The 16,074-nt window shown below is 45.9% G+C and overlaps 3 protein-coding genes across 8 annotated transcripts in view; 2 read left to right on the top strand and 1 right to left on the bottom strand.

Moving 5' to 3' along the window:
• Nucleotides 1-855: 855 nt before the first annotated feature.
• cpa5 (carboxypeptidase A5) lies at nt 856-6,379 on the top strand. 3 transcript variants are annotated; one of them, XM_086108297.1, is made up of 12 exons: nt 856-948; nt 1,785-1,961; nt 2,184-2,268; nt 2,377-2,511; nt 3,006-3,110; nt 3,189-3,290; nt 4,203-4,304; nt 4,379-4,489; nt 4,576-4,666; nt 5,632-5,831; nt 5,906-5,990; nt 6,127-6,379. In XM_086108297.1, the coding sequence occupies exons 2-12, from the start codon at nt 1,897-1,899 to the stop codon at nt 6,312-6,314; spliced, it is 1,269 nt and encodes a 422-aa protein (XP_085964423.1). In that variant the 5' UTR covers nt 856-948; nt 1,785-1,896; the 3' UTR covers nt 6,315-6,379. The 3 variants fall into 3 exon arrangements, with proteins under 3 accessions (XP_085964423.1, XP_085964425.1, XP_085964424.1); XM_086108299.1 differs by having other exon boundaries at nt 932-948; nt 1,788-1,961; XM_086108298.1 differs by having other exon boundaries at nt 946-966.
• Nucleotides 6,380-6,975: 596 nt separating this feature from the next.
• cep41 (centrosomal protein 41) lies at nt 6,976-10,687 on the bottom strand. The gene is made up of 11 exons (XM_086108302.1): nt 9,990-10,687; nt 9,661-9,724; nt 9,524-9,571; nt 9,378-9,439; nt 9,073-9,142; nt 8,867-9,002; nt 8,501-8,661; nt 8,177-8,244; nt 7,978-8,092; nt 7,693-7,911; nt 6,976-7,531 (listed from the first exon to the last, which is right to left on the bottom strand). The coding sequence occupies exons 1-11, from the start codon at nt 10,020-10,022 to the stop codon at nt 7,398-7,400; spliced, it is 1,110 nt and encodes a 369-aa protein (XP_085964428.1). The 5' UTR covers nt 10,023-10,687; the 3' UTR covers nt 6,976-7,397.
• poc1b (POC1 centriolar protein B) overlaps nt 10,226-16,074 on the top strand; it is a 39,068-nt gene continuing 33,219 nt past the window's right edge. For 3 of the 4 annotated variants that reach the window (XM_086108294.1, XM_086108293.1, XM_086108296.1), the window contains exons 1-2: nt 10,226-10,319; nt 11,792-11,876. In XM_086108294.1, the coding sequence (XP_085964420.1) occupies nt 10,233-10,319; nt 11,792-11,876 (172 nt within the window). In that variant the 5' untranslated portion in view covers nt 10,226-10,232. Of the gene's footprint in view, nt 10,320-11,034; nt 11,160-11,466; nt 11,578-11,791; nt 11,877-16,074 lie in introns of all 4 variants that reach the window. The other variant, XM_086108295.1, reaches the window with a different exon arrangement.

Below are 16,074 nucleotides of genomic sequence, written 5' to 3'. Positions count from 1 at the left end.
AAATAAAATCACATTGATATAACAAACTAACAAAGATAAAAATGAAATCACCTTTGCTCTTGATTTTTATCCATCCATCCATCCATTTTCCGAACCGCTTGATCCTCACTAGGGTCGCGGGGGGTGCTGGAGCCTATCCCAGCCATCTCCGGGCAGTAGGCGGGGGACACCCTGAATCAGTTGCCAGCCAATCGCAGGGCACACAGAGACGAACAACCATCCACGCCCACACTCACACCTAGGGACAATTTAAAGCGCCCAATCAGCCTGACATGCATGTTTTTTTTGGAATGTGGGAGGAAACCGGAGCACCCGGAGAAAACCCACGCAGGCCCGGGGAGAACATGCAAACTCCACACAGGGAGGCCGGAGCTGGAAACGAACCCGGTACCTCTGCACTGTGAAGCCGACGTGCTAACCACTGGACTACCGGGCCGCCCTCTTGATTTTTAAAAAAACAAATAAAAACATATATTCTGTACATACAGTACATACATACTTTACATATGCACACACATGTACAACATGCAAACGTTATAGCACATACAGTAAATACAAATAAAATAAACACCAAAAGGAATTTCTCAACAAATACAAGTGAACAAAACAAAAAATAAAACATTTGTGTTCATGTTGCAGATTTCTTTCTTTGTAATAAAACAAGCACATTCTTCTATTAAGTCCTCTGTTGACAGTGTCATTTGAAATTCATTTCCAACCAACCATTTTCCAGCCCCTTTTAGCGCACATTTATACAAAACTGTTGGGAATGCAGCAGTTTTTATTCTTCCATGTCACCTTGGATCAGGTGCTCTGTACATGTATGCAACTGACCGTGTGCATGCAGCAGTCTATAGGAGTTCAAGTATAAAAAGGGATGTTCTGTGAAAACGCTGCCTCACTGTGACAAGACGACACAGAATAGGACACTTCATCTTCAGTGAGCAGGTACGCGCTGGCATCAAGGTCTGTTTGTGTGTTTGTGTGTGTGTGGGGGTGTGAGACCGTTGCAGATGGTTTTAACACCTGCATGACTTTCCTTTGCTATCAGTCACCTTACATAAAGCAAAGTTACAACTTGTGAGCAGCGCTAAAGGTTGTTTCTCTTAAAGTAAAACGAATGTTGCAGTGCGTTCAAAGAATGTCCAATATTTTGGACATTCCCAACAGAAGAATTGTGTGTGTGTGTTTGTGTTACATTTGCTGTCAGAGGAGCACATATTCATTCACATCAATATACTGATTAGTATTATTTGTTGAGGTTTTTAATTAGCTACAGTGTGAAGTCACAAAAGAGGAAGATGTAACTGTCGACGTCTTCTTCCTGGTGTCTTGTGAGAAACCGTCTGTTCATTTGCTTACTTGATTTGAAAAAAAAAAGAACATTTTATGCATGGTCTTTCTGGATGTTTCCAGAAATTGTTGATGATAGTCAATAAATTCAAATCAACAAAATGATGCTGTTGACAATAGTAGCCATTCTTTGAAAAGATATTACAATAACAAGTTGTGAAGACTGACACCATACTTTATTAGGTACATAAGCCACAATATAATGTGAATTCAGTCATTTGCATTGTTTTTCGACTGCTATTCTTCCCAAGTGTAATAATTGCCATTTCTCGAATATGATTTTATCTTTTGTCATTTGTTTGTCTTAATTAATTTGATCATTTTCTACAATGCTCATTTCGTGTGTGTGTGCGTGTGTGTGTGCGTGTGTGTGTGTGCGTGTGTGTGTGTGTGCGTGCGTGTGTGTGTGTGTGTGTGTGTGGGAATCATAGCAGCTGCCGACACACCTACCTGCCCTTGAGCAAGGTGAGGTTGACCCGCCCCCAGTGGGTCCATAAAGGGACGAGCGAGGGGCATCGGGCGGGATTCTTGAATTCTGTCACGATGAGGGTCTTGCTCGTGTTGGCCGCGGCGCTGATTGCCGCGCTGGGCAAGGAGACGTTTGAGGGGTGAGTTGATGGCCATCTATCGAGAACACACACTACAAATCATCCAAATGTTACACCTTGGAGTGTGCGTAGGTTGATTTGTACACTAATGGGATAAAAATGATATTTTCCGACCACATTACGTATAATGAGCGGGGCGGCACGGTGATCGGCAGCCTAACATGTCGTACTGGCAGTGCAGAAGTCATCGGTTCGATTACGGACCCCGTGTTGTGTTCAAAGACATCAGGTTCTCCGCATGGTGGCAAAGGATGAAGCACAGTTGTCGCTTCTGAAGCAAATGGAGGACTTGGAGGAGGAGTATGGGGTGAGACGGCACCCTCTGGTGGCAGTATGAGATACAACCACACACTTTCGATCACTATTGTATGGCTAATCTCGTGTGTGTGGACGTGTGTGTATCTGCACTTGTCAGCTGGACTTCTGGATGGAGGCGAGCAACGTGGATGCTCACGTGGACGTCAGAGTTCCCCTCGGGAGTCTGGAGGCCGTCAAACTTTTCCTGGAGAGCAATGACATTGAATACTCCGTCATGATTGAGGATCTGCAGGTCAAAATACCCTTTCCTTTATTTGGTTGGTTTTAGTCGATTGATTTTTTTTTTTTGGCCCTTCATTTAATTGCGTGTTGTTTGTCCAGTCTTTCCCTTGTTTTGTGATTGTTCAAAATTTCCTTGCGACAAGAAAAATTGTTTCCAACTACTAAACCAATGGCATACTGTACATATGTCGAACGTCTTCTCAGCTTTTAAAGGAAGCCTGATGAAAATTCAGCACTAGGTTCACAAATACTCACAACCCCTCGCCGCTCCGCGGGATACAGGTTTTAGTTAGTTAGCTAATCATTAATCTATCCTGTCATTTGTTAGTTCGTACAATTAATTTTCGCTGTTGGTTGTGGCAGTCCACTTGCATTGGGGCCACACGGGGCAGTAATGCACTGAATTCAGCAGCAGATGGTGCTGTGGTCAAAAAAAGCTTACTGTGTGTGGCAACTGGTCTACACTGAGTAGGAATTGACCATCAAGTTGTTGTTTGTCCTCAGATGATCTTGGACGAGGAGCAGGAGGAGATTGACGCCTCCACCCGTGATGCCGAGCCCAGAAACACCGATAGCTTCGACTTCTCCAGATACCATAGCATTAGCGAGGTGCCGCCACCCTTCACTTGCTCATGACTACAGTAATTGCTGATTGTTGTCTTCACCTTGTCGACGTGGTGCTTTTAGCTGTACAGGTTCCAGGACATGCTGGTGGCCGAGAATCCCAATCTGGTCAGCAAACTAGTGATTGGTCAAAGCTACGAGCGCCGTCCACTCAACGTGCTGAAGGTAACCATGTTAGACAAGCCAACATGCTGTAATATGCATGAAAACTGCAATGTTTAGTCTTCGTATTAGTTTGTTCGTTTGACATTTGATGGACTACTTTTGTTGTTTTTGTTCATCCATTAGTTAAGTTAGCTAGCTAGTTCAATTATCTATGTTGGTCCATTAGGCAGTCTGCCAGTCAGTCGGTCAGTTACTTATTTAGTGATACTGATGAACAACAGTGTATTTTTGTTCAGTTTTAGTTAGTTAGTCAGCTAATTAACAAGTTAACTAATTAATTAGTTAATTGGTTAGTTGGTTAGTTTGCTTGATCTATTTTTCCTCCTGTTTTTGTTTACTGGTTAGTTAGTCAGTCAGTCATTCAGTCAGTCGAATGGTTGTTTGGTCGCCCAGTCAGTCAGGGCTTTAGTTAGTCAGGTTGGTCAGTTTATTAATTTGACTGGTGGACTCTTTTGGTTCTGTTTTGGTCCATTCGTTGGTTAGTCAGTTAGTTAGCTGTACACTTGGTTTTGCTCTGATGCATTGGTTAATTATTTCATCAGTCAGCCAGATATCTGTTTGTTTATTTTGCCTGATGGACTCTTGGTTGTGTTTTTGTATATTACTTAGTTAGGCTGGCTGTCTTTTGGTTAATTAGTTGGGTATTTTTTTTCTTGTCTGTCCTGCCAGTCAATCTTTGTTCATTTCAATGTTAATTACTTATTTGTTCACTCCATTAATTGGTCTTATTTTTGTACGCCCATTAGCTGTTAGTTTGCTCTTTTCATTGGCAGCTATTCTAAGTATGTTTTATGAGCAATCATTTTGTTTTGTCCAGCTACATTAGCTCATTGGTATGATGTGAGCAGAAAATCCTTATCCTGAAAACATTCTAAAGGAAGACTCATTTCTTTTTTTTTTTTTGATTTGCAGTTCAGCACTGGTGGAAGCAAGCGTCCTGCCATCTGGATAGACACAGGCATCCATTCTCGTGAATGGGTTACCCAAGCTAGCGGTGCCTGGTTCGCCAAGAAGGTGATCCGATGATGCCCAGCTGTGAATCGGTTTTAGCTTTTTATTTTTTCTTAAACCGGGGTGTCGTTTTTCAGATTGTCAACGACTACGGCCGGGATCCCGCTCTCACGGCCATCCTCAACAAGATGGACATCTTCCTGGAGATTGTCACCAACCCCGATGGCTACCACTACACGCACACTAGCGTGAGTCTGCACTGCAACACAAAAACTTCATCAATATTACTAATGACCCTCTTGACTATTTTCAATGTTGGATTCCATTTTTCCAGAACCGTATGTGGCGTAAGACCAGAAAGCCCAATCCTGGTACTTCTTGCGTGGGAGTCGATCCCAACAGGAACTGGGATGCTGGTTTTGGAGGTAATCTTGCTGAGAAACCAACGTAGCAATCTGATAACAGCTTGTATGATGTTATGATCTCTCAGTGCTTAGTCGGTCAGTTGTTTCTTCCTTCATTAGTTTAACATAACGCCACTTTCTTACAACCTCCCATCAATTTTTCTGACGTGGTGTTAGTTGTTGGCACCAACGTTATAATTGAACAAGCTAGCTAACGAATGAAGTTAGCTAACTAATGAAGTTAATTGATCGTTCCTCTTTCAGTTAGTAGGCTACATTCGTTGTTTGTTTTCCTCCTTAGTCAATATGTTAGTTGTTGCTTTATTGTCCATGTTAGTCCCTTCGATAGTTACTGTAGGCAGTTGTCATTTCTTCATTCCTTTGTTGGTGAAGAGAGTTATTTGTTAGCTAGTCAGTTTTTTGTTCTTTTTTTTAGGGATGAGCAAGTGACAAATCTTCTTCATGGGGTAATTAGTTGTTTGTTCTAATGTTAGTTTCTGTTTCTTTCACCGCTCGTTAGTTGTTCCTTGATTCGTTTGATACTTTTATGTTAGGTAGTTACGGACTTGTTTGCAGTGTTTTTTAGTGTACTCACTCCACTGTAGTAGTATAGGCTAATGCCTTTCAAGCAGACAGTGCTCATTGTTTATCGTTGGCTACTCAATTGTTCCTTTTATCCTCATTTTTCTGTTCCTTCCATTGTTACTTGTTAATCAGTCAGTTAGGCACTTGTTTTTTTAATCATTAGTTGATAAGTGAGCTAGTTAGTTTCAGTTAGTCCCGATAACTTCACCGTCCTTTTGTATGAGTCACCGGTACAAAACGATAGCATCCATCCCTCAATTAATCGAATCTTCTCCTCACAAGGGTCACTGGGTGTGCTGAATCCTATCCCAGCTGTTTCCGGGCAGTAGTCAGGGTACACCCTGAACTGGTTGCTAGCCAATCGCAGTAATGCGGTAATACACTTCTTTATTGTTTCTCAGGCCCCGGTGCGAGTGGCAGTCCATGCTCGGAAACGTACCGGGGCCCGCGGGCGCACTCCGAGTCGGAGGTCAGCTCCATCGTGAACTTCGTCAAGTCTCACGGCAACATCAAGTCCTTCGTGTCCATCCACTCATACTCGCAGATGCTGCTCTACCCTTACGGATACACCAGGACACCCGTCAAGAACCAGGCTGAGCTGGTAGGACATCGACTCAAATGTTGTATAATGATACTGTATTACACTCTCTATTGATTATATTTGCGTTTGTGCAGCACACTTTGGCCCAAAAGGCCATCAATGCTCTGGCCTCTCTCTACCGTACTCGCTACCGATACGGAAGCATCATCAATACTATCTGTAAGTTCTTTTTCTCATTGGACCTGTGCAATTCCATTCAATATGTCCAGACAGCAACAAACTTTGAGCAGTCAAGACCCTTGCAATATTTGATTTCAAGTCCATGTTGACCCCTTCATTCTATCCCGGATTACAGACCAGGCCAGCGGCGGAACCATCGACTGGACGTACAATCAGGGGATCAAGTACTCGTTCACCTTTGAGCTCCGTGACACGGGACGCTACGGCTTCATGCTGCCCGCCAGCCAGATCATCCCCACTGCCAAGGAGACATGGCTTGCCCTCATGGCCATCATGGACCACACCTCCAAGAACCTCTACTAAGGAACACACCGCCCTCTACAGGAAGAGGAAAGTAATAATAAAGCAACAGTCAGGAAAAACGCAAATTACTGTCGTTTTTTTCTACTTTTGTCAGATAATGCAGAAAAATATGTAAAATTCAAATTTTTGTACAATTTACTACTCTGTGAAAAATAGAATTAAAAGAAAAAGTACAGTGAAACATAACCAGGAACACAATTCAATAACAAATCTTAAAAACTACCTTATAAAGTCAAACACTAGATTTTATTTAAATCAAGTAATTTCAGAAAATAATGGAAAAAGGAAAATAGCATCAAGTATAATTCCAAAATAATCCAAAAATGAAATATTTTAATACAAGAGTTTGTCTCTTGTAATTCAAATCAAATTAAATATACCAACCATTACTCCCAATTTTTATTAAAATCCATTAGACAATTCAATTAGAAAGAAAAAGTAAAATAAAATACAATTTGACAAAATCTTAATTTAAAAAAAGTTTTGTTTTGACGATATGAATGAAAACACTGACCAACAGCTGTACAACCAGTGTACAATGACAACCTCAAAACACCCATAATGATATGAATAGTATTCATAACCATTTATTACTTCGATTTCGCTGATGACATATGTATCTGGAAGGATTTCAGGAAATAAGAAAACAGCCACAGAAGAATTGCAGCAAACATATTTTATTTAAAGGTCACTTAGAAGAAAAAAACAAACGTCACTTCTGGTCAGATCACCTTTAAGAGCGGCACTCACAATGCACATACCGGTACACACACACACACACACACACACACACACACACACACACACACACACACACACACACACACACACACACACACACACAGATTTGAGTTTACAATGATCATAAAGATGTATTGTGATGAAATTCACAAAAATGCAGCATTCAATGTGCCTTTTGCTTTACACGTTAAATATGAATAAAAATGAGAAAAAAATGACCATGATCCACTGACCCTTCATTGGAGTGCAAAAAGACACTCCTGTGCAAACACATTCAAATGTTAGGCAAAGGAGGGGATATGACTACAGAGGAGCACCAAGAAGGCGGTGTTAGTAGCACGTTCATTTCCAAGGCCTGTGAATTCGTCCGCTGTCCCTGGAGGACACCGAAGAGGCGGAGGAAGCCAAGCGGCTGCCCCGGACGCTGCCCACTTTCGGCAAACTGCTGGATGTCGACATGCGACTGGATGCGCGACCTCAAGAACACACACATAAAAAGATGTTTCGAAGACATAGTAATTGGTGTGAATCAAATCCCATTTGGCGAGCATCGTATTATGTGTATCGCATTCTGTGACTTCATGATCGTCCTATAGCGAAACAAGATATGACACGGCACGTGTTGAGAGTTCCTTACTGCTGCCCATCATGACGAAGTTCTCCAGTTGGCCTTCGATCCTGGCAAGCTCGTCGGGGGTGAACCTCCATCTTTGCACCGCCACCTGCATGAACGGCTGCGGCGGTGGCGGCGGGACGCCCTTCTTCCACTTAGACAGCACGGTGGGGGGGAAGCAGGAGGCGGGCAGCGGGCCCGTCGTCATGCCCTCGGGGAACTTCTGAGCGATCACCTTGAGACCTGGCAGATGACAAGAGCGAGTGAAGTTGTGGCGGTGACCTCGTCGACGCCTTTTTTTCGCCTTACCGCCGCTGAGCAGGAACAGGTTCTCGAAGCCGCGCTGGCACATGCTGGTCGCCGCCTGGCTGGCGATGCGCTCATCCTCGTCATACACGATGATGATCTTACCCTGGGCGTTTTTCTACATGTGCCAGCTGTTAAAGATGAAGTCGATGATCTGTTCCGATTTACAATCATGTTTTGGAACATCTTGAAAGAAGGATACATATTCCAGCACTTCCTTGGTATAAGGGTTCATGGAGCGAGACAGCGTGGCGATGGGAAAGCTGTGAGCTGGAAGAAAGACATTACGAAAGGATGAGGTTCTGGCTCCAGATGGTGTCATCATCGGAGCATTTCAAACCGACATAAACAATGATGACATAAATAACAATAAATAGAACAGAACAAATTATTTTAGGACAGTGGCAACATGTTTGCTACCTTAATTTTATTGTTCAGTTGTACGGTGCACTTGTGTGCTCTGAATAAAATGCATTACAATGATGAGGAGGAGGATGAAAGGGCAAGAGGGTGAAAGAGACCTTACCTGAGATTATGTGGCACTGATCATAGAGTTCGCGCTCACGCACATCCAGCAACAGGTAGGGACAATCTGGATAGGGCTTTTCAGTGTCCGTGTTCACATCCTCATCGGGGGCCTTTGCTTTGTCGCCGTTCATGTTCAGCTCGCCAACGCCGTTGATGACGCTGCCAGGAAACCACACAACCATTTTTATTTATTTATCTTGCAATGCATGAGCCCCGTCGCAATCTTCTTCAAGTTTCCTTTTTTTCTCGAAAAATATGGCTCAAAAGTGGCATTGAAACTTTCTTGGGAAAATCAAGCAAGATTTTGGCAACTCCCGTGAGACTTTAGCTCACTGAGCACCTGAAGCGGGTTTGTCAAACTTACCTTAGCAATGTGGACCTCATGGTCTGGGTGTGTGCCATTCCCGCATCCTTGGGCTCCGGCGTCTCCAGTGAGCCATTGACATGCCTGGCATGCGATTCTGCTTTCGCCACCATCATGCCGTCACCGCTCCCGTCATCTCACAGAGACATTTAGCATGTTAGCATGTTAACAACGGCTATTGAATCACAATTGCAAGTTTTCTTTACCATGAAGGCCGTGACACAAATCATCGCTGACACATTCATTCAAGTCCGACACTGATGCCACCTGAAGTATCTGAGGTGGAAAACATGGTTTATTATCAATCGTGGTTAGTGTTGTGGTAGCTTTTACACTTATTTGACAAGGTAAGAACAAGGTCATGCAGTTCAGAATCCCATCAATATTTTTTCCAAGATAAATAACCAATAAATGTACGGTGTGTTGGCGTGCAAACAACAAGCTAACGTCTTGTTGTTCGCACTGCAACATTTTTTTTAAGTTCAGTAATAAGAAGATAAAAATGTCTCACCAACTCTGCAAAGGTTGTCACTTTAAAGCGCTTGAAGATTTCACCTTTGTTGAACTTGTAGTCTAAAAAAAAAAGGATTTTAAACAAGTGATTTAAGTAATGTTGTAACCTAGACCCATAATGATAAATGCTAATGCCTCACTCACGTTGTTTTATCTCCTCCAGGCGCTCCAAATACTTGGTGAGGCTAACCCCTATTTTTAGGGGACATTACACAAATATGTCACATGCAAATTGATGCTCTATGATCTGTTAAATTAAAATAGTAATTAGTGGGGCCTACCCGTGTCCAGTTTAGTTTTGATGTGTTGATACTTGGCATTCCTTGGTATCTGTTTCCTCATGTACTGTAACAGTCAAGATGAGTTTATTCATTAGGGAACAATAGAATAAGGAGAGGTTTTGCCGTTTAAACACTGGTGGTCAGCATAGCTTGCAGGTGCTCTGCGGTTGCCATGGCAACAAAACTCTAAGCTACAGTGAAACAGCTAGCTAGCGCTGCTCTGTTTGTTTTAGGGGAACAGTCAGTGGCGTAACAGCGATATACACACAATAAACTCCACAAGTACATCAAATACTTGCGTAAAAGACAATTACTCTAACGGATATTACCTGATCGCCGCCGATACCCCTGTAGATCGACATCTTTCACCGGAGCGTCGACACCAAACGCGTTTTCACGCTTTAATGTCGTTCAAAATGTTCAAATCTTAAAGACACTTTGTCACGCATGAGCGTGGTTGGCTCCCAAACCAATTATTTTTCCTTAATCAAGCTCCCTTTATTCGATGTTTTCCTCTCGTATCATATCCTAACATGCGCAGACCCGACTAATCAATCGTCTGCACACTCAACATGGCAGCGAAAATGCAAGGGCTGCATCATGTAAGGCGGACGTCGGTGACACGACGAGTAGACGCGTTTGTAAGGCAATGTTTTCAGGTAATTGTCTTAGCACCGGCGTGGCAACGGCGTACTTTACATCATCACAATCATTACATCAATGCCGTAAGCCTCCAACTCCAGCACGTCACGCTCGCGAGAGTTGAACGCCGACGTCGTACGTCTCCACTTAGGACAGCATGCTAGCAAGTTAGCCTAGTTCCGATGAGGGGATTCTTGTGAAAAATACGCTGATAGACTTTATTAAAAAGTCAAATGAGTCATGTCAAACAGCATCACCTGCTCCTCACCTATCAACATAGTATTTTTAACAATTTGAAACCGGAACCGAATATATAAAACGATAGAATGGCACGTTGGGAAATAAATTCCGACTAAAAACAACAACATTGACACAACTGTTTCAAGCCGAATTGAATCTGCAAGGTCTCTCTAGTCAGCGCGCTGATTGGATAGTGGCCAATCAATTAGGCCAATCACAGATGTTTATATAGAACCTGGACACGGTAGGTCGATTTTGAGCCAATCGTCCACTTCGACTCTGCTTCTTCGTCGCCATTGGCTTAAGGGGCAGAAAGACTCTGACTTCATGACTCCGTTGACGTGGGGAAAACATCATTTTCATCAGTTTTAACTCATGTCATCATTCATTCACACGTGTCAATTACCTATATGCATGTCATTTCTACAACAACGTAGCCGATATTGCTGTTTTTCATCTACGGGTTTAACTTGTCACTGTTTTACAATTTAGCCAGTGTTCAAACAGGGTGATTGCGCTGATTGGACAGTGTCAACCTTCTGAGCCAATTGGAGACATCGACACTGCAGGTGGCGTGGCTGCTTAGCTGCCGGAAGACGCTTTACGTCATGGCACCGGTGACGATGGAATACATCACTTTCACACATTTTTAGCTGGAGAACAACTCATGTCGTCATTTATTTACAAATACCAATTGCCAGTATACATGTCGTTGAATGAGACTTAATCGTTTTTGACATTTTTTACACGAACGTAACGTTACCATTCTTGCTGCTGTGGTTTTAGCTTGAGCAATTAGCACCAAACAGAGGGCATTGGGAAAACTCAATACACTAAACACAAGTGAACGGATTGTCTATTTAGTAGATTGTCGATTGGAGCCAGTGGAATTGGCCATCATTTTATCCGTGCTTGACTTCTCAGGTCTAGATACTTCCCCAAAGGCGCTATGTTTGAGAATAATGGAGAAAACGTTCAAGGGAGTCAACTTTAGCATCGAATGACGCAAAAAGACCCGCAATGGCCTCTGTGCTGGTGAGTAAATGTTGTTGTTTTGGACGAATAAGACTCGGGGAAAAAGTAGCTGTGTGGGCTAAGAGAACCTGAATATGCAATGTCTGCAAAGAGGATTTGCTAAGTAGAAGTGTCAAAAACTCCCAACTTCCTGCATTTATGAGCAAACGTTTGAGCTCACGACATTAAATATAAGTGGCAAAAACATTCAAATGCGTCTCTGTTGTCAATACAGGATGACCCCAGCATGGAGAGGCTGCTCAAAGGCCACAAGAATACCGTCACCTGCGTACATTTCAGCCCAAACTCCAAATTACTCGGTAAGCAACCATATTTATCGGTGTTATCATTTCACCTCGTTATAGGACTTACCGATGACTTATACAATAAGCAAATGTCAATTACATTACTCAAAAATATTCACCATAAAACTGTTTTACTGTCATCAACTTCCAAAAGAAATAGTCGAAATGTAATAGAAACAAATCGTTACCGATAATGTGATGCTTTTATTGTGAGAAAAATGTCGACAATCTCAAAACATGTATTTTAACACAGTCCTTAATAACAAACCGTTGAACGTGTCAACAGTTTAACAATGTCCGCACCGACTCCAGCTTACTTGCAAGCATATGTATGTAAAGTGAAACAAGGTTTTGGTGGAAAAAAAGTTCAAAAATCGCATCGTACGAAAGGTAGGCCATACGAAAATCGAGGTTCTAGTTAACCATTAAAATTTTTGTATCGGACAGCAAAGTAAAGTTTTAATTTAGCGGACATGTTTTGACTTGCTACTGTTACTGTCACCAAATCAACCCACCAACAGCCCAGAATGTTGGTGCCCCAAGCTGTCTGAAACCTTGTGGAGGGTAGTTTCCCCACTTGTGAGATGGTCCTCGGGGCTCATGTCCTGATACATGACTTGTGTAATGTTTTATGTGTTTGAACCATGTAAATAAACGTTTTGAGTCCTCACTGTCCAAGTGCTATTTTCCTGTAAGCAAAATGTACTTTCTTGTCACATGAAAAACAACATGAAAATGATTGAGCTGATATTGGTTTCTTAGTGAGGTTGGATAAATTGTCAAAATTGACTGTGCTTTTGTAAAATAACTTCCCCTGTTCCATGCTGCCTCTCCGTGAGCCGTCACCTTACCGTGGTGGAGGGGTTTGTGTGTCCCAATGATCCTAGGAGCTAAGTTGTCTGGGGCTTTATGCCCCTGGCAGGGTCACCCATGGCAAACAGGTCCTAGGTGAGGGACCAGACAAAGCACGGCTCACAATGCCCCTTATGATAGATAAAATCGATGGCACTCAGTTTCCCTTGCCCGGACGCGGGTCACCGGGGCCCCCCTCTGGAGCCAGGCCTGGAGGTGGGGCTCGTTGGCGAGCGCCTGGTGGCCGGGCCTACACCCATGGGGCCCGGCCGGGCTCAGCCCGAAGAGGCAACGTGGGTCCCCCTTCTCATGGTCTCACCACCCGTGGGAGGGGTCAAAGGGGTCGGGTGCAATGCGAGCTGGGCGGCAGCCAAAGGCGGGGACCCTGGCGGTCCGATCCTCGGCTGCAGAAGCTAGCTCTTGGGACATGGAATGTCACCTCTCTGGCAGGGAAGGAGCCCGAGCTGGTGTGTGAGGTAGAGAAGTTCCGACTGGATATAGTCGGACTTGCCTCTACACACAGCCTGGGTTCTGGTACTAGTTCTCTCGAGAGGGGTTGGACTCTCTTCCACTCTGGAGTTGCTCATGGTGAGAGGCGCAGAGCAGGTGTGGGCATACTCATTGCCCCCCGGCTCAGTGCCTGTACATTGGGGTTCACACCGGTAGACGAGAGGGTTGCTTCCCTCCGCCTTCGGGTGGGGGGACGGGTCCTGACTGTTGTTTGTGCATATGCACCAAACGGCAGCTCAGCATACCCACCCTTTTTGGAGTCCTTGGAGGGTGTGCTGGAGAGTACTCCTGCTGGGGACTCCCTTGTTCTGCTGGGGGACTTCAATGCTCACGTGGGCAATGACAGTGAGACCTGGAGGGGCGTGATTGGGAGGAACGGCCCCCCCGATCAGAACTCGAGTGGTGTTTTGTTATTGGACTTCTGTGCTCGTCACGGACTGTCCATAACGAACACCTTGTTCAAACATAAGGGTGTCCATATGTGCACTTGGCACCAGGACACCCTGGGCCGTAGTTCGATGATCGACCTTGTGGTTGTATCATCGGATTTGCGGCCGCATGTTTTGGACACTCGGGTGAAGAGAGGGGCGGAGCTGTCAACTGATCACCACCTGGTGGTGAGTAGGCTCCGATGGTGGGGGAAGATGCCGGTCCGTCCTGGCAGACCCAAACGTATTGTGAGGGTTTGTTGGGAGCGTCTGGCGGAATCCCCTGTCAGAAGGAGTTTCAACTCCCACCTCCGACAGAGCTTTTCCCATGTTCCGGGGGAGACGGGGGACATTGAGTCCGAGTGGACCATGTTCCGTGCCTCTATTGTTGAGGCGGCCAATCTGAGTTGTGCCCGTAAGGTGGTTGGTGCCTGTCGTGGCGGCAACCCTCGTACTCGCTGGTGGACACCAGCAGTAAGGGATGCCGTCAAGCTGAAGAAGGAGTCCTATCGAGCCTTTATGGCCTGTGGGACCCCAGAGGCAGCTGACGGGTATCGACTGGCCAAGCGGAACGCAGCTTCGGTGGTCGCCGAGGCAAAAACCCGAGCGTGGGAAGAGTTCGGTGAGGCCATGGAAGCCGACTTCCGGACGGCTTCGAGGAAATTCTGGTCCACCATCCGACGTCTCAGGAGGGGGAAGCAGTGCACCACTAACACTGTGTACAGTGGGGATGGGGCACTGCTGACTTCGACTCGGGACGTTGTGAACCGGTGGGCAGAGTACTTCGAAGACCTCCTCAACTCCACCAACACGTCTTCCTTGGAGGAAGCAGAGTCTGAGGACCCTGAGGTGGGCTCTCCTATCTCTGTGGGTGAAGTCACCGATGTGGTTAAAAAGCTCCTCGGTGGCAGGGCCCCAGGGGTGGATGAGATCCGCCCGGAGTTCGTCAAGGCTCTGGATGTTGTGGGGCTGTCCTGGTTGACACGCCTCTGCAACATCGCGTGGTCAACGGGGAGAGTGCCTCTGGATTGGCAGACCGGGGTGGTAGTCCCTCTTTTTAAAAAGGGGGACCGGAGGGTGTGTTCCAACTACAGAGGGATCACACTCCTCAGCCTCCCTGGTAAGGTCTATTCAGGGGTGCTGGAGAGGAGGGTCCGTCAGGAGGTCGAGCCTCAGATTGAGGAGGAGCAGTGTGGTTTTTCGTCCCGGCCGTGGAACAGTGGACCAGCTCTACACCCTTAGCAGGGTCCTCGAGGGTATGTGGGAATTCGCCCAACCAGTCTACATGTGTTTTGTGGACCTGGAGAAGGCGTTTGACCGTGTCCCTCGGGGAGTTCTGTGGGGGGTGCTTCGTGGGTATGGGGTACCGAACCCCCTGATACGGGCTATTCGGTCACTATACCACCGATGTCAGAGTTTGGTTCGCATTGCCGGCAGTAAGTCGGAATCGTTTCCAGTGAGGGTAGGACTCCGCCAAGGCTGCCCTTTGTCGCCGATTCTGTTCATAATCTTTATGGACAGAATTTCTAGGCGCAGCCGAAGCGTTGAGGGGGTCCGTTTTGGTGGCCTCAGTATTGCATCCCTGCTTTTTGCAGATGATGTGGTGCTGTTGGCTCCTTCAAACGGGGCTCTCCAACTCTCACTGGAGCGTTTCGCAGCCGAGTGTGAAGCGGTTGGGATGAAAATCAGCACCTCCAAATCTGAAACCATGGTCCTCAGTCGGAAAAGGGTGGAGTGCCCCCTCTGGGTCGGGGGAGAGATCTTGCCCCAAGTGGAGGAGTTTAAGTATCTTGGGGTCTTGTTCACGAGTGAGGGCAGGAGGGAGCGAGAGATCGACAGGCGGATCGGTGCAGCGTCTGCTGTGATGCGGACGTTGTATCGGTCTGTCGTGGTGAAGAAGGAGCTGAGCCAAAGGGCGAAGCTCTCAATTTACCGGTCGATCTACGTTCCAACCCTCATCTATGGTCACGAGCTATGGGTCGTGACCGAAAGAACGAGATCCCGGATACAAGCGGCCGAAATTAGTTTTCTCCGCAGGGTGTCCGGGCTCTCCCTTAGAGATAAGGTGAGAAGCTCGGTCATCCGGGAGGGGCTCAGAGTCGAGCCGCTTCTCCTCCACATCGAGAGGAGCCAGATGAGGTGGCTTGGGCATCTGATTCGGATGCCTCCTGAACGCCTCCCTGGTGAGGTGTTCCGGGCATGTCCCACCGGGAGGAGACCCCGAGGAAGACCCAGGACACGCTGGAGTGACTATGTCACCGAGCTGGCCTGGGAACGCCTCGGGATCCCCCGGGGAGAGCTGGAAGAAGTAGCTAGGGAGAGGGAAGTCTGGGCTTCCCTGCTAAAGCTGTTGCCCCCGCGACCCGGCCCCGGATAAGCGGTAGAAGATGGATGGATGGATGGATGTTCCATGCTGTTAGTGT

Source organism: Hippocampus guttulatus, chromosome 4, assembly GCF_054856545.1.
Source record: "Hippocampus guttulatus isolate MCC_2025c chromosome 4, RoL_Hgut_1.0, whole genome shotgun sequence".
In the NCBI taxonomy this organism is placed as follows: domain Eukaryota; kingdom Metazoa; phylum Chordata; class Actinopteri; order Syngnathiformes; family Syngnathidae; genus Hippocampus; species Hippocampus guttulatus.
Note: the sequence above shows the minus strand (reverse complement) of the source record. Positions and strands in the feature narration are given on the sequence as shown.